A 24,640-nucleotide genomic window follows, 5' to 3' on the forward strand; every position below is an offset into this window, starting at 1 on the left:
TCTTTCAATCCTAAAACCAACATAGGACATTAACATATACAACATAATTAACATAAGACAGCTTAGAGGGTTCAGTCCATGGTGGAGCCAAAGACTGAAGAGATGTAGACTGGGAAAGAAGTAGGTAGGGGTGTGGGAAAGAGTTGGGCAGCAAAGAACTAAATTTGAGGACATGGATCCAAAGCATGAGAGCAAGTTAACAGCCCTGTGCAGTGCTCCAGTAACATCTAGGAGTATCTGACAACAGAACTAGAGCCTAGTGCTGTATCTCATGACTGGATTTTACATCCTTTGTAGGTGGGAGGCAACTGAAAGCACCATAGTAAGGCAAATTGCACCAAATGTTAAGTCTCTATATTGAGTCCTCTTCCTGCTCACACCTTATAATCACTCCTGTTATTCAATTCAAAGTCACCTTCACCACTCATAAACCTTTATCCAGTTTTCATTATGGGGAGAAGTTCATCATTCTTATGCTGGCATTCAAGTATCCTTTAGAATGTAGGCTTGTCTTCTATTATTTCATCTAATACTCAGTACCAGCAATTCTCAAGAGTTGTCTGAAACAACTTAGTGGTACCGACGTTCTTCAAGTTATCTATAAGGTCATATCATGGTTGGACAAAAGATCTATTTGAGGTGTTCATTTGACTGGAGGCTTCAGTTATGGAAGAAAAACCAGTAATATGTGCATGTGTATGCAAATATGGATAACCTTACATGTATATGCAAGGACTCAAACAAGCTACCCACTTTTGATGATAGCGACCCTGAGCCCATCATCAGAGGCAGTGCATGAGCTGTGATGTCACTGGCTTTTTAGGATCACTGAGACTGAGCCAAACTGGAGGTTAAAAGAACATAGTTACTAGTGACAGTTCCTATGGGCTGGGCCAGTTGGAAACAGGCTATCTGGGATATGGACAGTACACCCAGACTATGGAAGAGCCAGAGGAAGGATTCCAAGGAATGTTGCTGTTGATTATAACCATTGCTAATATCTATTGAAGGCCTTTATTCTGCCAGGCACTTGGGTGTGTTCTCTTCTTCAATACCTTCTACTAATCTTTCATTTTCCCAATGAGAAAGGTAAGGCTCAGATCCCAACTCCTCCCACAAATCAGAGTAAGAACTGGAGCCAGTTTGATGGTCGTGCAGTGTTGACCTGGGCTAGATGTGTTGGCTTCCAGGATAGGGCCTAGGGAGCAATTGCAAGTTCCAAAGAATGGATTCTGGCTTTGACGGTATAGACACATGGATTTTGGAAGTCTTAAGCATTGTAGCTTTGGGAAAATAAGGATTGAGTGAGTGTTAGCAGAACATTTTAATCACCACTAATCACGTGCTCTCTTCTCACATTCAGGAGATACAGGAATGTGCACCTCAGCCAAGGTAGAACTCCAGGGTTCCTCCATATACAGAGCAATTCCTTCACCAGTGTCCCTGAAAGACCCTCCTCCCATCTCTCTGTCCCCGGACTCCAGAGCTTTGCTGCTTCACCTTAGCCAGGGAGTACATTTGAGCATTCACTCAGGAGAGGTGCTTCTGGTGGAACTGAGCTCTTTGTCAACAAGGCCTATGGGAAAGGAAAGGTTCACACTGCAATCTGAGTAGACTGCAGCCATATGAATAACAGTACCCTTCTCTTAGGAGCCCAGGCACCCCAACAGGCAAACCCTGAAAAATTCAGAGGAACTGTGTTCAAACTGTGGCAAACACAAAACCTAGTACTTTGATGAGAGACAAGACTCTCTGAGGTTCCTTCCCACACTCAAGTACCAGGAGCAGACACCTCCACAGAGCTGCAGGGCCTACTCTTGAACTCTGGTGAACACAAGTGAGGGACAATCAAGGTTGTAACCTGAATATTTGCTTGTCAAGCCACCCTGGAGGTTTGGCCACACCACTCAAGGAAAAGTCAGGGCTTTTTGACCATAGTGTTCACTGATTCTGTGAATTAAATCGAGGAGAGGGTAAACAGGTCAGAATTATCCCAAGTATCTACATACTTCTTTGGGTTTCAAGGGATAAAAAGACGGGCATGTACTACTATGGGCCGCGCTATCCTGTGTAGGTACACCCTCTGTGCTGGGTCCTCTCCACACACACTTTTTTTGGGCTTCTTGGCTGAAGTTACTACACTTTGGGTGGGCCTACACCTTTTCAAGGCTTTTGGGAGCATGCGAACACAACACCCCTGTCTGTTTGGGTACAGTCCTTCTCGGAGCATCTCCTTCTGGTCCCAGCAGCTCTGTTTCTCCCTGGGCTTGTCTTAGCTGTTTTGTGTATGAGTTACTTGAGAGAGGTCCTTTTATTTTTCTAGTGATAAATTGATTATTAAATAATTCTTGGAGATACAGGCCACTGATTTTCTGCAATTTGCATCACCACATTTTAACTTACACTGAAAGCTGAGCCTTTTGGTCCTTTTGTTTTAGAAGCATATTAATATTTCTGTGACCTTTACTAGAAGGCAGTTGAGACATATCCTTTTAAATAGCAAACCAAGAAAACCAGTGACCTAAAAGGTATGTTTTCTGACCCTAGTTTGATGAGCAAATTGGGGGAGATAAGTTATTTTTCCAAGATAAACATAGTCAAGGAAACTTCTGAAAGTCCAAGGACAATGAGAAATGTACATGCATGCACACACATGTAAACACACAGACAGCAGCACTTTTCAAAAGTGCAATCAGACACATCTTTTGATATGTGATAACACTCCACTTTCCAAGCTTTCATAGCCTACACAATTCATTCACATTTTTAGTGAAGTTAAACTAATCTATTTACAATTGCAGAATTTTAAATAATTAATTAGTGCTTACAAATCAAGGAGGAAGATAAGAGAACTATCTGCATAGAAGAAGACACAGGGGGCTGCATCAGACACAGGTACAAGCTCTCTGTACTTCCTCTTGCTTTTCTGCTTTCAATTTTGACCACTGTTGACCCAAACTTCATGGAACCCAACTTGTTCTAGACAGCTGGATTTTCTTCTGAAACGCTGAACCCTGGAGGTTCTGAATGACCAAGGGGTACAGAGATGCAGTGCTTTCTCCCACGCCTGCCTGCATGGCTAAGAGGAGCACACTAATGGACAAGCATCATGCCCTGATGCTGAGCTTCTCTCTATGGCCTCAGCTGGAATGGAGGCCTCACACTCCGTGTATGGGATTTTCCCAGACAGCAGCCCTTCTGATAGCATTGAGAAACCTGTGGTAACTTGTTTGTTTAATTAGTCTTTAGATCTTGAAAGAAGAACATGTGAATGTTCACACTGGTCTTAGGAACATCTCATGAAAGGACTCTCAGGACATCAACCTTGTAAACAGTTTTTCAGTGATCCTCCCAGGGAAGACTTTGGTTACATTTGTCCTCATCTATAATTGAATGTTAACAGCATAGCACAGAACCACATGTCAGAAACATCGTTGGCCCTCCAAATCTGCCTGTTCTGTATGCATGGATTCAATCTATGGTGTATTGAAAATATTTAGGGAAGGCATTATGATTCTGTCTATACATAATATATACCTGCCTTTTCCCTTGTCATTATTCCCCAGTAATGCATAACATAACAACCACTTACATGACATTTGATTGTATCAGGTATAATAAGTAGTCTAGGGTTCATAGAGTATATGGAAAGGTGTGGATAGGTTATACGTACATTCTGACATGTTATCTAAGCCTTTTGAGTATGTAGATTCTGCTATCCACAGGGTCCTGGAAAAAGTTCCCCCAAGAGATACTAAGAGACAGTAGCATTTACCTAGAACACTAGCTTTGTCTTGGAATTGCTGACCTGTGATCATTCTTTCTAGTAGGGAACAGACAACACACTGTTCAGACACATCACCAATGCCTCCTTCTCCCTTCATCTATCTGACAGAGTCTCTGTTTGGTTTCTGCTTTGCTCAATGGTCTTCTCACTAGTCCTAGTGGTGCCCTGAAGCTTAGCAATCCCTCAAGAGAACGTATAGTTAGGCTTTGCATGGGCAAGTAACCACTGAGGGCTACCAGTCCCATTAAAGTCTGCAGCCTTCATCTGGCATTTTGTGAGGTTGACTTACCCAGACTTCATTCCAGGCCTGCGCACCCTAACCCCATAGTACCTTGTGCCTGGGGCCCTTCCCTTCCCGTCTCTGCTCAGATACCTCTTCCTGCTTGTCCCACAGGGTGCTCACTGAGTCTGGCTTTATCTTTTATCTGTGGCTCTGCCCGCAGACAACACAATGAAACGGTCTCCCAGCACTGGAAAAATAGATTTACACCAAACATGTGTTAGAGCTTTATTTCTAAAGTGTAAATGTGACAAAGTAAAGCAGTTTCCATTACAGCTTACAAGCTAGAATCAGCAGAGCTTGCCCTGGAAACCCACACAGAGTGCCTTTAACAACTGGAGGCCTGCAGGAGGAACCCAGCCCCACCCCCACCTGTAACCACAATAGCAGTTTAGATAGTGGACTACTGGGACTCTGCAGGCCAATCTTCAACACGAGCGAGGAAATGTCCTTTACAGAGGATGGAACGGGAAACATTTTAACAGAAATTGAGAGTGTATTCAAAATCAACCACAATGAAAGAAACAAGCAAATTTAAAAAATGGACATTAATTAAAACCACAGTGTTGTCTCTGAATACCATTTGGGTAGATTGTATAGGGAAGGATTCATGATGTCCCAAAACTAAAACAACCAGGTCTGAAAATGATGGTAACTGGCTGAGAATATTTGCATTTTCCTGCAGGATTATTAAAATACTTTCTGGATCCCTCTAGATTCCCAGTCCCTGAGACTCAGCAGTGGCTCTCCCAGTTCCAGAATAATCCATGTATTTTCATTTTCCCAAAACAAGTAGTTTTTAAGGCAAAGATATATTACTACCATCTATTGAATGGTATTACATGTGTTTATTTATATTGTCACTGGAGTCTCGCTTTGCTTACCATTGATTCCCTGGCCCTCTTGTTCTCCATCAAAAAGCTGAAAGAATTGTAGAGTGTGTAGAACAGAAGAAAGAGTGTATTATAGACTGTAGTGTAGTAAATAGACTTTATTACGGAATGAAGTGAAACGTTCCTAAGGGAGAGAGTGGGCCATGATCAAATGGGCCTTCGCTCAGATTTATAAACAAAGCAGGATCCATACTAGTTTTATGTAGGGTGATGATTGATAGTTCCACTTACATTAACTCTTAAGAGATGCTGCAATAGCATATAATGTGTTTTTTAAAATTCTTTATTTTATTCATTGTTTATGTAATAGATGTGTGTGTGTGTGTGTGTGTGTGTGTGTGTGTGTGTGAGTGTGTGTGTGAGAGAGAGATGGGGAGCACTTGTACCATTCATTGCATGCACAACTGGTGGGAATTGGTTCTCTCTTTCTCCCATGTGGGTCCTAGGGTTGAATTCAGGACATGAGACTTAGTGGCAAGCACCTTTACCCGCTGAGCCATCTTGCTGGCCTGAATGTAGTGTTTTGATCTTTGAGAAAGATGGGAATGTCCTCTCTTCATCCAGGGCCAGTGGTAGAGTTGAAACTCCATCCTTTTGGCCAAGAGGAAGCAGCTTTTCATTCATGGGCCTCAACAAAGCCCCGGAGTGTCTGCATGTTCATATGGCTGCTTCAATATTAAGGTGACAGTTGAGGTGTTTTCATTTCTAGTGCCATCAGGGAAACAAGAGGTGGGACCCGAAATCAGTCACGAGGGAGGGGGTCCATCCTCAAGCACGCTAATACCTGTCTCACTACCTAAAACATATGTGCATGAGTAGCACACCTATCTTAGAAAATGACATTATTTTAATTTTAAAAATGCATCGCAGTTAAGAGAAAATTGCTGGAGATGTACTGTGCTGCTTGTATGAGCTGAGGCTAGGGCAGGCTCAAGCTCATTGAGGCTCCTTGGCATAGCTATGGTTTGTTTAATGACTCTTTGTACATTGCTCCTCGTTGCTTATTGGCCCCCTTAGGAATTTCCCCATCATTGTGCCTCAAAGTTTGAATATGAATGCCAGCAACATGTTTATATTTATAGTGTACTTTATACATTTTTATTAGGTGACTGAAGTAGCTCAGCTGGAGAGTGGAAGGCACACCTCAGGCTTGTTCAGGCTGATTATGGAAGCCACAATACAGAGCTGAATGCCCCAGGATGATAAGAGCATGACATTAGCCTGTTTCAGGACACCCAAATTATTCTATTTCTTCAGTTAGTTGTAGTTTTTGCTGTTTGTTTGTTTTGAGGCAGGATCTCAGGCTCTAGCCCTGGCTGACCTGGAACTTTCTATGTAGACTAAGTTGTCCTTGGACTCATAGAGATATGCCTGTCCCTGCCTTTCAAATGAGTGCTGGGATTAAAGGCATGTGCTACCATGACCAGCCTTCCTGTGTTCTTTAGTGTCTATTTCACAATTCTGGATTTGGATTTAAGTGTGGGGGCATGCACATTCAGTGCCTGACCCAAGCTGAGCTAAACAGGTGATAAATGGAATATTCCCCTACTGAGAGAATGTGATCTAGAGAAAAAGGTACCCTGAAGGGAAGGCTCCCCATCATAGCATGCTCACTTGCATAGACTAGGCTTAGCCTCGGGTAGCACCTGCATTCTCAGACTGTGCAGTCCTTTGTGTTCAAAGCCAGGATGTCTACCAAGTGATTTCAAATTTGAGGTATGATGAGAACAGTGTGCTGCCTCTACCACCTATTGCCAAATGAAGCATTCCTCCATCTTTCCACCCACTGCCTTCTGTTTCAACTTGCAAAAAACGGGCATTCAATTATGGGTGAGTTTCAACAGAATTTTTTTTCTTTATAAAAAGACATTCACAAGAAGCAAATGCATGGCTCTTGTTGCACACACTAGGTAGCATGCAGCTTTGATAACAGCAGATTAATGATGATGTATGTGCACAACTGGGGAGGGCGTCTCAGAGGTGAAGATGCTTTCTTATAATATGCTCGAAATAAGTACCTTAAGGCACCACCACCATTAGCACTGTCAACAGGACCATTAACCTGCATTTTTTTCCAAGACAATTTTGAGTAAAGTTCCCCTCAGTAAGAAAATGAACTGCTTTCTTTTTTTTTTTTTTTTTTTTTTTTTTTTTTTGCTTGACACTCCATTTTTCTTAAGCATTGCAAATTTTCTCTTAGTATTTAATTGTTCTTTAATGGAATAACCATAATTATCATTTCTCTTTCTAATGCATGTGAGCAAACTGAGTAATAGGATTCCTACTTACCGACTCATCTCTGAATCTGGTGATGGGGTTGTTGATGGAATATTAGAATTTGTTGGGTGGGTGGCTGTGAAATGAACCTTGCCGGTGTATCCTGGAATATTCGCCGCACTGAAGTCAAGAGTGAGAAGAAGGGCAGGATAGGAGATTAAAATAATGATTTGTGAAATAGTCATAGTCGCTGGACTCAAATATAAACAATAGGAAGGAAGATTCAGTCCAGTTGTTTTTCCTTCATAAGCTTGGGTATATAACCAGGAGAGGAAGCACAGGTATGCACACATAGACAGACAGGCAACACTTCAACTCTGACACTGAAATACTTACCCTTCAAATGTGTTTTCACTATTATTTTAAGTGTGTATGTCCAGGCTTACCACTGACCTCAGTTGCATACTGAAGGAAGATGTAAGTTTTGACCAACCAGTGGACCTATGCCATACATAACTTTGTACGCAAACTCTGGTATTAATGAAGACACATCCATGTGCTAACACTGAAGGTGTTTTTGGTCTGATGTATTTCTGGTCACCATAGTATTTCATATCCTTGATTTCAGACACTTTTCTGAAACTCTGCACTGACCGTCCATGTAAACCCACACAGTAGCTCCCCACTGACTTGTTTATTTTATACCACCCATTGGTCCATTTCCTCCTCTCTTTCCCTGCTATAGAGAGAGTGAGAAAAGTCAAACACCAGGGAAGGCTCTGTAGTGTGTACAAAGAACACCTTTCGAGCAAAGGCAGTCAACCAACAACCTAGGATGATTTAACGCAGTCATTCAGGAAAACATGAAAAATCACCAATATGCTTGTCTCAATGATATTCAAAATGGTTTATCCAGATGGCTTCCTAGGAGGAAGGAGAGGGTAAAGCACAGGGCCTCACGTGAGGCTCAAGCCTGGAGGTTGGTTATAACGTGCTGCCTTAGCTACCATGAGCACAAGAAAAAGAAGTAAGATTTATAGGTACACCAAAGAGCATTGACACATGGCAGATCACCAAGCCCAGAGTTGATGCCCATCAGTACTGCTGTCACAGCCTGCCACCGTCTCACAGCAGACAAATTACAGCCACCATCACAAACACAGAGGAGTTGCAACTTTTCAGCTATGTGGTTTCTGCCTCCTTTCTCTGGGGACTTTCTTTGAGAATATGACATCCCAAGCTTATTTCTTACTCAAAATTTACACTAAGACTAAATACAGGGCTACTAAATACAGCCAAATGTCTAATGAAGGAGAATGCTTTTTCTGTGCATGTCTTGGCTTTGTCCTTTCCACATATCCAATGCACTAAACAAAACCTTGCCTGGTAATGATTTATCTTTGGAGAAATTTTAAGGTGGAGCTTAAGGAAGGTTGCTTCTTGTTATTGACTGTATCTTAAACATCACCCAAAGGCCCTTGTATTGACAGATTGATTTTTAGCTTGGTGTACCATTAGATGGCTTGGGGAGATAGGACCCATAGAGGGGAGCTAGGTTGATGGGGGAGTGCTCCTAGGAAGCTCTTAGGAGGTTACTGAGAGGAGGTCTCTGCTTCCTGGTTGTGCTGTGAACAGACTTATTCAGGAATTGCTTCTTCCATGGTGTACTGTGTCACCACAGACCCAAAGCAACATGGCCCTTTTCTGTGAGCCTCTCTCTCTCTCTCTCTCTCTCTCTCTCTCTCTCTCTCTCTCTCTCTCTGTATATATCTATATATCTGTATATATCTATCTATCTATCTATCTGTCTGTCTGTCTGTCTGTCTGTGTGTGTGTGTGTGTGTGTGTGTGTGTGTGTGTGTTATAGTTGATGCCTTATCTGAGGAATTTTTTTTCTTATTGACAGAAATCTGACTGACACTTCTCAGGTAACTGGAAAACAAAAGAGATGTCAGTGAGACAACTGCATGCTCTAGTGTCAGAGTGAAGGTAGAGGTCTAGTGATTCCTCTTATCAGCGCTGGGATCTGGATTCTGGTTAGAAGGTCCCTGCACATTATTGCCTCAGCCATGACATCAGGTAGCGGTATAACCTAAAGGACTTGGGGTATAGTCATACAATTCATACTGTAATTTCTTGGTGTTCTTCCTATGTTGATTATGTGTTAGTGTCAGAACATTAGGGAAAATTATGTAGTAAGCAGGAAGTTGCTCTAATAAAGCTCACAGTTGTCTTTTGAATGTGTCATTCGATAGTTATTGGTGATGGCTTACTGGCTTAAAGCTAATCAAATTGGGGATCCCTCTACACTTACAAAGCAAAAGAAAATCACATCAAGAGCCACAAGTCAGAATAAATGGTATGAATTAATGAATTTTCCGAGGCCAGGGAATGAACATCTAAAGACAAGGCCCTGCATTGAGAGGGTGGAATGATCTGCTTCTGCAAGTTTGTCTAAGCTTGTCTACCCCCAAGATGGTACCAACCATAGGGAAAACTCTCTTGCCCCAAGCCCAGCCAACTGCTGTTGAAAGAACAGAGACAAGACAATTGAAAAAAAAAAATGAGATATTTACAAAAAAGAAACTTCATAGGTAAAGAATGCAAAATTCATACAGTACACCCAGCTGCAAGGACTTGCAGGTGGTTCCACACACTGAAATCTCCTTAATAATTTAAAAGATGGTGATATGTGGCACCAACTTCCAATATTTGGACTAAATCAAGACTGCTGGGACCTGGGAATCTGGGCTCTCCATAATTCTCAAAGGTTCTAGAATAAGGTGAGGATCAGGAACTTGATGTAAAATGAAGTTGTGGAGTCTTTAGAAGGGCCTGGATGAGTGAGTGAAAACTGCCAAGTTCTGGGCAGTGTCCCTTGGGATTTCTCGGGAGTTTCTCAAGAGTAGCTGTAAGGTGGAGAGGTACCAGAGAGGAGGCCAAACTACTGATGTGTGTGTGTGTGTCTTCCCCCAAGCATTCTTTGAAGCTTCCATGCATGTTACCAAGGAAATCCCCTCCATCTGGGTGACAGGTTTTTTCCACTGCCTCTGAAACACCTGCAGAAGTAAAGTGCCTCCAAAGTCAGAGTCCTCAGCCAGCAGCTAGGAGGTCAGAGAGATGGACACAAGCACGCTGTCAATCATGAGAGGGGCTTCATTCAAAACCCCATGCAGCTCTGTGAGCCTCTGTGCCTTGAAGACTATTTATTGATCTTGACTGACAGCTGTGTTACATTACATAAAGGCTGTTCTGTGACACATCTTATCTAACAACAACATACTATGAACTAGTAGACCCAACCAATTAGCTGCTTAGGCTGAAGGACGAATTCAGTTGCATAATAAAGTGACACATATTTGAAAATGAAAGTTCTCACCCACGCTGTTCTAAATATATTTCCCTTAACCCTGGCCTACAGGGCCATCATAAGAGGACATTTGTGCCCTCTTGTGATATAAACACTTATATACACTTGCCATATAAGTCCACCCTTATATGAGGGAAAGAAAAGATGACTCTCTGGGACACCCGAGCTGCTTCTAGGAGGGGATGTTTTTCAGCTAAGGGAAACAAAGCCATGAAAGGTACTGAGACAATGGAATAGACCCCTCCATTTGCTGCATGTTCAGGGAACCCTACCTGCCCATGTGAAAACAGAGGGGCATCAGCAACCCACGGGCACTGACACTACATTTGTTTTTTTATCTTTGTTTCTAGCTTCTTGGCCTTGACCACATCTTTTGAGCCCCAATTCCTTCATGAGCCTGGGTTTTGTTTTGTTTGAATATTTTGTTAGCTAAGTTGACAATTGTTTGTTTCATTACAATAAAGCACAATAAAGTAAAAAATTAATAATTTCAGGAGATAAATCAGCAGTACCAGCAATCTTCCTGGATAAACTCCCTGACTGTTGTGCTTGCAGGTGTGAGACACCATGTCCAGTTCATCATAATTATATACACACATTGTATAATACTTATAGGAACAAAAATAAATACATTTTAAAGTAAAATAGAAAATGAGGAGAATATATTTTACATATAGCACATGGGAAAAGCCATGTTGTGTGTAGACTATATGTATTGCCTACATGATTAAAGATTTAATTACACATACAAGTTTCCCAATATTCTATAGACTTCACACTTATTGTGTATAACAAATTCTCTTTTAAACAATTCATATAATTTAGGCATTTTTCTCAATGACCCTATACCTTTCATTGTATCATGCATGTGCATTATAAAATAGAATAGAACAGAGACAAAAGGAATCTGCTCAGAGTCCAGCAAACTTCAAATGGTAGGACCAGTCCCCAGCCTGAAAAGCCTGGGCATCAGAGCTCCCACAGTGGATTGTATCTGAAAAATCCTGGCAGGTTCTCAGCCCAGCCAGGAGGATAACATATACACATATGTTATTGCCCTGAGGTACTGGAGACTAAACCTCGGGCATTATGCATACTAAACACATCCTCTATTGCTGAGCAGTGAAGTCAGCCCATCCATTTGAAAACACAAACATCTGACGGCTTGAAGAATCTAAGTGGGTAAAGGCCATGGTGGCAAAGAAAGAAGACAGCCAATGAAACATTCGCCTCGAGGGCCTCTCTGATCAGCTGAGTGACCTCAGATCCAGGGGACAACTAAGCACCCCCCTTTTTTTCTTGTTTGAATATTACTAGGTAACCCGGCTGGCTTTGAACTCCTGGCACTCTTTCCTTCCTAAGCCTCGCGAGCGCTGGGCTTCCAGATGTGAGCCAGCACGCCCAGTTCATCTCCCATTTTTATTTTATTAAAAGATTTAATTTCACATAAAAACGAAAAGATTTTTATTTTTGATATGTCTTTGCGTGTCTTTGGGTTTATGTGCATGTGAGTGTAGTGGTCACAGAGGCCAGAAGTTAGCATCGGATCCCCTGAAGTTGAATGTGCAGACAGTTGTGAGATGCCTAATATGGGTGCTGGGAACTGAACTCAGGCCCTCTGGAAAAGCCGTACATACTCTTGACCATCAAACCCATCTCTCCAGTTTCACATAACCAGTTGTAATGGAAACTTTCTGAGCCTTCCTCAACTGTACCCTATCCAGGGTCACTGCACCTTCCTTGAAGGGCCTGCAGGGCATGTGGTGCAGGTGAGGAACTATCATGGCATCACTCATTATATCCAAAATCAACAAGAGGAAGTGAGATGACGGTGAAGGGAGGCAGCTCAGGACAGCCAAAGGAAGGTGGCTGGGAGAGAAGGATGGACCCAGAGGAGGAAAGCAAGGAAAAGGAGAGAGGTGTTGGGAGATATGATGGATCTGACGTTTCCGTTCACTACTTTTTGATGTCATCTGGTGAAGGAATTATTTTTCTGAATGCCTTAATATTTGTGTTCCAGCCTTTTCCAGGAGTTGGCAGTTTTATTATTACTATCACTATTCCATGGATGTGGTTTTTCTCTGACTTCACTCTTCATACCCCCTCTCTACAAGGAGATATAGAAATAATATGGCCCAAGGATTTTCTTCTAGGCAAGGATGAATCCCAAGAACCAGTACCATGCCAGACATATAGCACTGTCGGCTGTGTGTTAAGGGCAAGATTTGCCTCATGGTCGGGAGGTCCATTCTCTAGATGTGACCTCACAGTTGTGAAGTGAGCTATTTGGGGCTCTTCAGGTCATTTCCTCTCACCTCAACCTCCTTGTCTGCAGAATGGGAACAGAACTAGGTTTTGCGCTTCTGCCTTGCTCGCACTATTTTGAAAGATAAAGGGGAGCGTAATTGTGAAAGCGCTCTGGGAAGGCCCAAATGTCTTGGCATCAGGCTGGTATTTTGGGAACAGCTAGCTAGCTAGTCACAGCCAGTTTTAGTCCGGGTTGTGGTTGAGTTCTGTAAGGCTGAGAGTATTCAACTGAGCTGCCTGTGATCGCCCTCTGCCACCCTAGACATTCCCCAGGTGCTGGCTGGGAATCTCTGCTGGACAATTCCTCTTTATTGGCTGATGTGTCCTCACAGAAGTCTCCGAAATGAAAAAGCAGAGGCAGTGTGAGACTGTGACCTTTGGAGATGGATAGTGTTCTTAGTTGTGATAGAGGGGTGAAGGGCCATGGTGGCTGTGATGAGATGATGACTCATCATCTGGTTGATCCCTGGGCTCTGTGACCTGGACCTGCATCTCCCTCACAAGCCAATCCTCACTCTTTGCTGGGAAACACAGTCATGGTGTTTCTACTGCAAGTGCCATGGGCTCGCTCCTTCATTTAGATTCCATTGCCAAAGAAAAGACACTTTGGGCAGCTCTCTTGTTCTCTTATGACAGCACGAGGGCAGATTGCTCCTGGGTACCAAGTGTGTACAGGCCTGCAGGTACATGCCACTCAATTCTGACTGCCTGTCCTGACCACTCCTGACTGTGGCTATTGTGAAGACACAGGGTCATGGGGTTGTATGAAAAGGAACAGGCCTTGGGTTCAGCCTGGTCAACTGTCTAAGCCATTTCTCGTGTAAAAAGGCAAAGTCAGACTGAGAGCAAAAATGAACCTTACCTTAATTTTCCTATTTGATTCAGATTAGAAAGGGGGGCTAATTATATAATTTAAAGAAGCTCCCAACCATCACCCATGTCCAGAAAAGACATTGAATGTCTGCTAAAGTCTTCTGAACTCCAAGAATTCCTGTTCAACCAGATGGATAGTTTGCATTCTCCTGGATCTTGGCCTCCTCGCAAGCTGTAAGTTCCTTAACTTTAAATGTCTTTTGATATCTGGACATGAGTGCCAAATTAGGAAACTGTTATTTATAATTAGAAAATGCATGTCATAATTCTATTTGTATGGATGTGATGGACAAGCATGTAGGCAGAAGTTATTTTTTTCTTTATTGTTTATACCAGGAAAACTATTTTAGTCAGAATTTGACCTATGTAAACTTGGTGTAGACTCATACTACACAACTACACAACCATTAAAATAATTTTATTATGAAGAAAATGTTCAGTATTTATTTAAATCTTATGTGCATGTAAGTGCTGTATGGGTTTGCAGGCTTCCTAGATACATAGATGAAGGATTTTCAAACTTCCAACCCTGGTTTTGAAAAACAAAAAGATAGCTTACCTTTTATACTTCAAAAGTACTAGAATTACTGCTATAGTCAGGATATGTAGGAGTTAAAAGGTGATGTTTAATGAGCTCTGCTAATACTAGAGGTGAGCATAGACCTGGGGTACACAGAACAGTTCCAGAAAATCACTGAACAACAGGCTTGAAAATGTTGAAAATCTTAACCCTGGAATCTATTGCAAGGAATCTCCATTAAATAAATAATTTTAAGACATGAAAGATATATGTAAAAATATTTGAGAGAACTATGTATCATAGCAAAAAGAAAAGAGAAAGGAAACAATTCATATGAACTTAAACAAATCAGTCAATTGCGATATATCTGCAAGAATAGAAGTGGTGTTTAGGAGAGTGTGTTTCATGATCATGCTATGATGCAGAGATGGTGCATGGGTGCTCCCTGTGGCATATCACAGTGGGGGGGTGCTCCCTGTGGTATATTACAGTGGGGGGTGCTTCCTGTGGCATATCACAGTGGGGGTGCTCCCTGTGGCATATCACAGTGGGGAGTGCTCCCTGTGGCATATCACAGTGGGGAGTGCTCCCTGTGGCATATCACAGTGGGGGGTGCTCCCTGTGGCATATTACAGTGGGGGGTGCTCCCTGTGGCATGTGATAGGTGGGAAGAGTCAGAGGCTAATAGCAGTTACGTTCTCATGGGAGAGTTTGGTTTTGTGATTACCATTGTTTCCTGGACTCAGTTCCTATAATGATCGGATTTAATTCTACAACAAAAATTATAAACTGTATTTTAAACTGTTTAAGCATTGTCCACCAATGTCCACCACACTGGTTATGTCAGATGACCTGGTAACTGGAAAAGAAAAAAGAAAGAAACAGAAAGGAAGGACGGAAGGGAGGGAGGGAGGGAGGGAGGAAGGAAGGAAGGCAGACAGAAAGAAGTCACCTGAGGAAAGTTTGAAAGATAATGCTTCAAAGGTCAAGCCACTGGAGGTCTACTCAGTGACTTTTTGCCTTCCTGAAGGATGGCATCATGGTAAGGGTAAGGGAATGGTTAGACACCAATCTTCTGGACCCTAAAGATAATATCATAGGGTATCTAGGTAAGATGTTCTTTTAAGTTGTGAAACTCCAAGGAAAGTCATGTTTGCATTTGAATAGGGAAGTGGTGTTTTGTTTTTCCCTATGTGGCACAAAATAAAAATTTGCATTTCTGGACTTCAGACTTTGTGGAGATGAAATCATATTTTATAAAATTTATAGTTTTATTGTTAGCCCATTGTAATATTGTGCAAAATATATAACATTTAATTCGAGACCCATCCATAGGTAGCCAAACTCGCAGGTGGGGCAAACAAGAGATCAGCCCAAAGCAGAGCTTTTTGGTTGGGGCAGGGGAGGAGATGATGAGGTCCTGGGGCCCAGGGCACGTGGAATTCAAAAGAGTTCACTAGAAATCTATTTCTCAAGCTTGATGTGGACAAACACAGGCATTTACTATGCACTTGTGTGTGCTATGTATGACACAACGTGTAACCACATCCACAAACACTTCATTATAAAAATGGAAAACATTTGTTGTGTTAAAAGGTTATGAGTCCGTTAGAAAACAGAATCAATCAGAAGAAACTTTGCAACCTGGGACGCCCTCTAGTGCCCACATCGGAGAAGCACAGCTAAATGTCAGGTACGGGCTTCTCTTCTACTCAGCGTCTTTAAAACACGAGCTTCAGCAAGACGAAGTAAATAAACACTCTTCCAAAGTCAAGGAAATGTCATCTTTTTTTTTCTTTTTCTTTTGCATAAAAAAGCCTCCTGCTTATGTTTCAGTATCTTTTAAGAATGATCCCAAAGAAAGTTTGATTTCTTTTTTGGCAAGAGTGTTGCACAAAACATTTCAAAATTCAAGTATATATTTGAATAAAAGGAAACAATAAAATCGTATGCTTGGTGAACATTTTAATATTGGCTTTCCCCTTATGTTCTTCCTTTAAATTTTTTTTACAGTGATTGTTTAATAGCAATGATTTCCTTGCAGATTTTATGGAAGAATTTTACATCTGACTTTTTCAGACTTGATAGAGCATGGTACGTTTCAACAGCCTTCGAATTGACACATGTAGAAGAGACTTTCCTCCTCCTCCCTCTCCCTCTCTCCCTCCCCCATCCTTCTCCTCTTTCTTTGGTTAATCCAGCGCTGGCTGTCCTGGAACTCAATGTATAGCCCAGGCTGGCCTTGAGCTCACAGAGATCCACCTGCCTCTGCCTCTCAAGTGCTGGGATTAAAGATGTGGGCCAGCACTGCTCAGCAGAGTGACTTCTTTATAGCCATGAATCATAACCAAAGCTCAGGATTTTGTGAAATAATCTGTCCACCAAGATTTTTGTTGGAGGCATATCCTTTTTTTTTTCTTTTTTAAAATATTTACATTAGGATGGTTCTTAGCATATCCTCCAGCCCTAGACAGACATGCTTAAATTCTTTGATTGAGACTATTGACATAAGTGCACTAAAGTCAAAGACAGTTTTAAAAGATATTTTATAGCTTGACAGAGAGTAAAAAGAATTAGGTAAAATAGGTAGTAGAAATAAGTAAATAAATAACAGGAAAAAAACCCAAATTCAAATTTATAGTAAAAGATAGTGTTACAATTAACAAACAATAAAGTCTAACAGAAGGTAAGTTAATTTATCTACATTGGTTTGTGGGCATACTATGTTTTTAAAAGATAAAATTGGTTAGCACTTAAAATATTGTGATATGGGCTGGAGAGATTGCTCAGGGGTTAAGAGCACTGGCTGCTCTTCCAAGGGACTCAGGTTCAATACCCAGCACCCACATGGTGGCTAACCACCATCTGTAACACTTAATTACAAGAGAACCTAACACCCCCTTCTGGCCTCTGTGGGCGTATACACAGGTAAAACACCCATACACATAAATAAAAACAAATACTTGAAAAATGTTGTGACTATGACTATATGAAATCCTTGGTAAGAGCTGTCAATCATAGAAACCAATGCTAGAGTATCTCTGGTATTTGGCAACTCAGTGGCATGGAGGAAAGAGAATGAAATCTCTACTTCAATTAGCTGCAAAAACAAAATACTTTTAAAACTGTGACCCTCAAAAAGATGTCTTTTTTTTATCATTGTGTCTAAACAATGCAGTGTGAAAGCTACTTAGATGCACGCCCAATGTACTAGGCACTACCAGGCATCTAGGGAGGATGTGCACAGTACGTTTTAGCAATCATTAAACCATTTAATATGGATTTGACATCCTCAAATCTGAACATCTTCAGATCTTTGGAACCAAATCCTCTGCCCCTATACCAAAGGACACCTAACGTGACTGCTCTGAGCCTGTGTGTGTATGTCGTATACTTTTTGAAAGACAATAAGAACTGTGGAGGTTTGAACAAAACGTCCCTCATAGTCTAGGGCATTTTAATACTTGGTTCTCTTTGGGAAGTTTAGGAGGTATAACTTTTCTGAAGGAAGTACATCATTGAAGCCAGGCTTTGAGGTTTCAAAGCCTTGCATCATTCCCCAGTGCTCTTTCTCTGTTTCCGTGTGTGTGTGTGTGTGTGTGTGTGTGTGTGTGTGTGTGTGTGTGTGTGTGAACTCTCAGCTTGCTGCTTTGGCTGCTCCCATGACAGACCCTTATTTATCTGGAACTAGAATCCCACACAAACGCTTCCTTCTACAAGCTGCCTTGGTCCTGGTCTCCTACTGCAGCGATAGGAGAGAACTAAGATAACCATCAAGATATTTTGTGACATCTATTATAGAGGGATGTGTAGGGGTTTAACTCATTTTCTGACTTCAACATAATGGTGCAAAAAGTGGTATGGATACAATAGAAAGTGTGTCCTGACTTTAAATATGAAACCTTCCCCTGGCCGACTCTATGTGATCCAATTCTCTATTGGGCTGCTAGGATGCAGTATGCAATATGAGTTAGCCCAGGATCTCAAACAGGAGCAGTTCCGATCCTACATGCATTGTGTGTTGCGAAGTGAGAATAACTTAGGACGAATTTATCCAATCGCAGGTCAAAGAAGGGCTGACTGAGTATATTCACTCTATGGCCCTGTTTCTTAGACTATGCATCATGACCCTTAGGTCATATAACTGAATGTGGGATCATAAAAGGGATTTGGTAATAATAAAATGTTTCTGGATGCACAAGAAGCTAAAACTGACTCACACTCCACTTACGGTAAATCTGAGGTGGTTCTGGCAGTGTGACCTGTGTGTCACCATTTGACTTCACCCCAGCCTTGCTTCTGAACACACAACTTGAGCACTTTGCACTGCTCTTGCCGTCTGCTATGTGACGCCAACACACATTGAAACACACGGGCTCAGATTCTAGATCGTGTATGCTAAGACCTACAGTGACCTACTGTACAGACAGTTTTCCGCTTTCCTAGAAATTTTATGATTCAGTTATGAAAGAAAGACTTTTAGTAGTTTCCTACCACCATTTATAGTATGTAAATATCAACTTAGTATAACTTTAGAATGTACTGTTAAGGGGTGTGAGTTTTTAAAAAAAGATTTATTTTTATTTACCCACATATCTGTGTGTCTGTGCACCCACATGAATGTGGGTGCTGAAGGAGGCTGTAAGAGGGAATCGAATCCTCTGGAGTTGGCGTAACAAGTGGCTGTGAGTGCCTGGCCTCAGTTCTGGAACTAAATGTGGGTCCTTCTCAAGAGCAGAAAGCATTCATAAGCACTGAGCCATCTCTCCAGCCCTCGAATGTTTGAGTTTTAGAATGACTGAGTTGTCTTGATTTTATTTAAAAAGTTGTTCAATGAATTTTCATTTGTGGTCAGGACATAAGTACCAGTCATTTCTGCCACTTTATAGCTATTTATACAAAGTGGTGTTCTCAGCATTGATGGTTATAAAATTAAATGACTGATGGATGACCTGCTGGTCAGCCAAGTCCTTTTACTAATGCTGTTGGTCCCTGGTGGCAATTTGTGACAGCTGTTTCAGATGAAGACACTGAAGTCACAGGGATAAAGTGGCTTGCTCAAGGAATTCCAGGCGAGTCCCCAAACTATTGGCCCCCAGGTCATCATTCCTTTTAAGAAACTCACATTTTTTTTTTCTTCATAAGTTTTGGCCCATAACAAGCTATGCCATTTCTTTCCCTTCCATTTGTAATTCCATGAGCAAGTTTCATCCTTATTGATCAGCAAATAAGTGAGGATGGCACTTACCGACTTGTGTTTGTATAGAGCAGTTTAGACTGCCGAGGCTTGGCCACGGATGCGATATTTCCACAGGGGTTGTCCACATCATCAGCATTTGTACTCTGCACATGACCACTGTTACAGTGAAAAGTGGTAGAAAACTTAGATTAGTTGAGCAAAGCAAATAAGGGATGTTTTATTTGTCAGAGTAGATTAAAAGCCCACGGAGGAAAAATATGATGACAAACGACAACCGGGATTAAAAAAAAAAAAAAAAGAAAGGCACGGCTCTTTGTTTTTAGAATATGAGGCCTCTATTCTGAGATTACAAACTTCAGCAGGAGGGACAGTGGCAGCTGTTCAGGATTTTCTGGTTCAGAAGCTGGGGCTTTTGTAGCCCCAGAACACAGAGTGGATGCCAGGGTATGGGGGGCTGCTCTCTGTTGGAGACAGCAAGGCTCCTGTGGGCACTGGAGTCTAGGCAGGTGTCAGGAGCGTGGGCCGCATTGCTGAGCTGTGAGAGAAGGCTGGAAGGCTGATCACATGGTCAATGTCCCAAGGGCTTCTGGGATGAAAACACCAGTCAGCTCCATTGGAGAAGAGTAAGGAGGAGGGAGCCCTGATCAAAGTCCGTGTGTCCCCTCCATGTCCTCTCATCTCCTTCCTTTCAAGGTGACCTTTCAAACGAAGGACAAAAAAGGAGAGAAGATGGCTTTTCTGGCATTCATGGAGCCAGAGTTACAGCGGGAAGGACGGGATCGTCATTCCTGCGTTTCTGTGTTCATGACTACAGTTCTACCAACTGCACGTCGTTTCTGACGGACAGCATGAGTAGGAGCAACAGCGATATGGCCTAAATCATCCTATTGAGGAAAACAGAAAATACGTCACTCCTCATTTTAAAGTTTAACTAAAATCTCTGATAAAGCCTTGATTAAACTCCCAGCACTAAACAGGCACAGACCAGAAGCACACCGAAGGATATTAAAGCATGTATGTCGCCTTAAGAGTGGACTGAAGCACAGTGAGGTAAAATGAATTACAATTCAGACTTAAATATGGTTTTATTTTAAAGCAACGAGAAACGTCACTTACGTATAGAGAGGGATGTATTTACTCCTAGAACTTGGACTCACACTGAGAAAAATAAAAAAAAAATAGGCAATTGAGTTATTGATATTTTAAATAGATATCAAATTACTACAACAAGTCTCAAATTAAAAGATCATGAGAGATACAGAAATTGGCCTCGAAAATTTTGTTTTAGAAACAGTGGAGTGGTTTCAGAGCATTCCATTGCTGTGTAATACTTCCGAAGCCTGCTGAAGGGTGTTTTGGCTGTGTTCAGTCCTTAGAAGCTGTGAGTAAAACCACTATGGGCAGTTATATACAGGCTTATGTGTAAGTTCCTGGGAACAACTTTCCATGGCTCCACCTTGAAACTCACCAGGGTGAGTTTGGAGGAGTGCCATTAACAAGAAGTTGAGCTTCCAAATGCTGTCTCATTTGTTAAACACCCCCCCCCCAAATACAGCAAATCCATAAAAAATCTCAATAAAAAGATTTAAGTAACATGCCTTCCTCAATACCTCGGTATTTCATTCACACTCATAGAGGAATGATGCACTTGAAGGCTGAGGCAGGAGGATTATGAGGTGGAGGTCTGCTGCCTCAGAACCAAAGCAGAACAAAATAAAAAACTCAATTATATATACTATTTATAAAGGTATTTGAGGAGCATTATAAACAATTCTAGCTTGCTGTGTAGATGCGAAGCTTATTTTTTTAATGTTCCTATATTAAAAGAATTATCCTCAATTTGTATGTTAAAATTGAGGTGTGATTACACATTTGACAACACAGTTTAACAATAATTCTAAAGTCTTACATGTTATTTTTAGATATGGCTGAATAAAATGTGCTTTAAAAATTTCATTTAAAGGATTTTAAATGTGAACCTAACTATATCATTTTCCCCAATCCATTTTCTCCCTCCAAGTCTTCTCAGGTTATCTCTCCAACTCTCTCTTGAAATCATGACCACTCTTCATTTGCTATTGTTACTCCCCTCCCCAAATACATAAATACGACCTGCTGAGTCGGTTTAGTGCTACTTATATGGATATGATTTCAGGGCTGACCACCTGGTGTTGGGTAACTAACTAGGGGACTCAACCCTGGGGAGACTATTTCTTCCATTTTCTTTCACAAGATTGGTATTTTTCTCAGTATCAGTAGGCACAGTGATCACTTCCCGGGATTGTGCATGCTCCTCTGGTGGTGCCCATCTGACTCACTCTGTATTTGTGAAAAGCACAGTTTCATCACACTGCCTCTCTCATCTTAGCGAGGCTTGTTGTGACTCACCGCACATCAGACCACATACCATCCGTTGGGCTACCAAGGAAACGAACTATTCATGCAAATGAACTCGAACTTCATAGTGATGGACTGGATCCCTGACTTACACCCAGAAAGAATGGTGAGAAAGACATTTCCATGTGTACAGTTAAGAAAGAAAATTGGTCTCCTTTTATTACATTTATTTATTCATTTCTTCAGTATGTCAGTTTGAACGTGTGTGTGTGTGTGTGTGTGTGTGTGTGTGTGTGTGTGTGTGTGTGTTGGGGTGCTACACATGCTTTGGCATATTTGTAAAGATCAGAAGGTGAGTTTTTGGAGTCAGTCAGTCCTCTCTTTCCATCCACGTGGGTTGCAGGAACCGTACATACAGTCAGATTTGGTGGCAAGTGCATTAGGTGTATGTAATCTGCAATTCTAATACAATGTAACTTCATATTTGTAAGAATGAAAAAATATTGTTAATTGGGCAAATTCTAACATTGTCCCCAGGGTATTGTAATGGGAGCTTAAGCACACTGGAGGGACACACCCTTGGTTCAACTCATTCGATGAAGACTATGAAAATAACTAGAGGATAAGAAGAGATACCCTTCTTGATCCAGAAAGTATAGACATGAATCGGTATGTGTCAAATCCAGAAATATTTTTACAGTTGAGTATGTGAAAGTACAAGTATGTTGTTTCAACTGAAATTAAATCAGAAATGAACTATGTGAATGGGCAAATGAACTGCGATATAGCCATTCAATGGAATTATATGCTTCAGAAAAAAATGAACACCCAGAGAGCCAGAGAGACTAGATATGAATCTTATGAGCACAGTAGGGACACGAGGCTAGGAGGCATAAATATAAACAACATACCATGTATTTTTACAAAAGTTAAAAAAAGGAATCTAATACGGTGTGTTGGTTAAAAATAGTAGACTTAGGAATCTACGAGGAACACTCCAGCTTAGACTCCTAGCAATAGCAGGTAATTAGCCTGAACTGGCCATCTCCTGTGACCAGATTGATGTCTAGCCCAATTGTCATCAGAGACATCCAGAAAATGACTGAAACAGATGCAGACCCACAGCCAAACCTTAGGGAGAGCTCAGGGAACCTTGTGGAGGAGGAGGAGGAGAAAGGAGTGTAGGAACCAAAGGGGTTAAAGACACAAGAAAACTCACAAAATCAGCTAACTCGGGCTCATAGGGACTCACAGAGACTGAACCAACAGCCAGGGAGCTGCACATATGTCACAGCTGTGTATCTTGGTCCTCTTGTGGGACTCCTAACAATGGGAACTGGGCCTATCTCTGACTCCTTTATAGGCTTTTGGGATCCTATTCCTCATAAGGCCTTGCCCAGGCTTAATACATGGGGAGGTGCTTAGTCTTACTGCAACTTGATACGCCATGTTTTGTTGATATTCATGGGAGATCTGCCTTTTCCTAAACAGAAATGGAGGAGGAGTGGATGTGTAGGTGGTGGGAGCAGAGTGGGGTGAGGTGGGGGGAGGGACTGGGAGAAGAGGAGGGAGGGGAAACTACAGCAGAGATGTAAAATAAATACGTAAACACATTTATAAAAAAACAATAGTAGGCTAAAGGATTAAAAGACTACATGAAAATGTGGAACATCAAATCCATAATAATGTTTCTGGAAGGAGGCAGAAATGCTGTTGGAGGGGCTCAGGTGTTCCCACTGTAATTGTTTTTCTCAATAGAGGGAAGTGATACACAGAATGTATCATATTTTTGTTTATATATTTTTAAACAGGAAATATTTAGAGTGAATTAAACAAGTAGAGACCATAACCAGAGTTGTATCAGCTATAAAGAACAACAACATACTGACGTTTTGGAAGACCAAACCACCGGTTTTTTATACTAATGTACAGAGTTGTACATGGGAGAACATCAGTAATAAAGCCATAGCTTTAAGCATGAATACAACACAAATACACAATATGAAAGTTGATGGAACATCATTTAGAATCTCCTTTAGATGAAGTCCACGGAGTTCCAACATTGTAACTGTCCACATCAAACTGTTTAGACAGTACCCACAATTTTAAAATGCAGCACGTTTAATCGTATTTATTTTGAGGGTAACGAGAGACCAGGTGTTGCAGAGCAACTGAACCGGGATTTGGATTCTCTTCTCTGCCCAGGACCGTTGGATGAAGGTCTCTGGGACACTCTTAATCTAAAGCCAGGCCCCTCTCCTGCCCTCAGTGGGGGCATCAGTGACAAGGGTAAATCGAGCAAGGACAACAGTAGGAAAACAAACTTACAAAGTGATTGGTTTGACTGGCGCTGAGAACAATCTCGTCTGAAATCTGTCCCAGAGTCCTCCGACCATCTAAAGCATCATGGAGATAAGCAAAAGCTATTAAACGATCTTACTGTAATTTCATAGATTCAAGCTCTGGTGTCCTTAGCAGGTCATCATAGCCGAGTCTTCACTCTGGGAAAACTCTTTCCAGGCATCCTGGCAATTCTGGGTGGGGTGGGCGGGGCTTTGCTTCTGAGTGCTGTGGGTCTGGCTCTTGGCTCCACCTTCCACTCCACTGTTTCCTCCAAGCTGGAAGCTGCCATGTGCGCACCTTCTCCAGGTGACGCGGTTTCTCCACGTGAAAGGTTTAGTTTCAGTTTCAGGACAGACTTCTCTTAGACCCATTGTGGGCTTCCCTTTACTTCTTTGCACAGAGACTGGGTTCAGAGAAGCGTCTTACTTGGAGAGGACTTTAGATATTCAAATCATTCAACATGGGAAATATAATGAAATACCAGTTTTTATGAGATATAAAATTTCTTTGAAG

The 24,640-nt window shown here is 41.7% G+C and overlaps 1 protein-coding gene across 1 annotated transcript in view; it reads right to left on the minus strand.

The window, feature by feature from the left end:
• Positions 1-5,589: 5,589 nt before the first annotated feature.
• The window catches only part of Spata48 (spermatogenesis associated 48), a 44,967-nt gene continuing 25,916 nt past the window's right edge, over positions 5,590-24,640 (minus strand). Inside the window, exons 5-9 of the mRNA XM_036201096.1 lie at positions 24,113-24,180; positions 20,564-20,605; positions 19,496-19,603; positions 7,250-7,357; positions 5,590-5,665 (exon numbers count right to left, since the gene is read on the minus strand). Of these exons, the coding sequence (XP_036056989.1) occupies positions 5,590-5,665; positions 7,250-7,357; positions 19,496-19,603; positions 20,564-20,605; positions 24,113-24,180 (402 nt within the window). The remainder of the gene's footprint in view (positions 5,666-7,249; positions 7,358-19,495; positions 19,604-20,563; positions 20,606-24,112; positions 24,181-24,640) is intronic.

Source organism: Onychomys torridus, chromosome 10, assembly GCF_903995425.1.
Source record: "Onychomys torridus chromosome 10, mOncTor1.1, whole genome shotgun sequence".
NCBI lineage: Eukaryota > Metazoa > Chordata > Mammalia > Rodentia > Cricetidae > Onychomys > Onychomys torridus.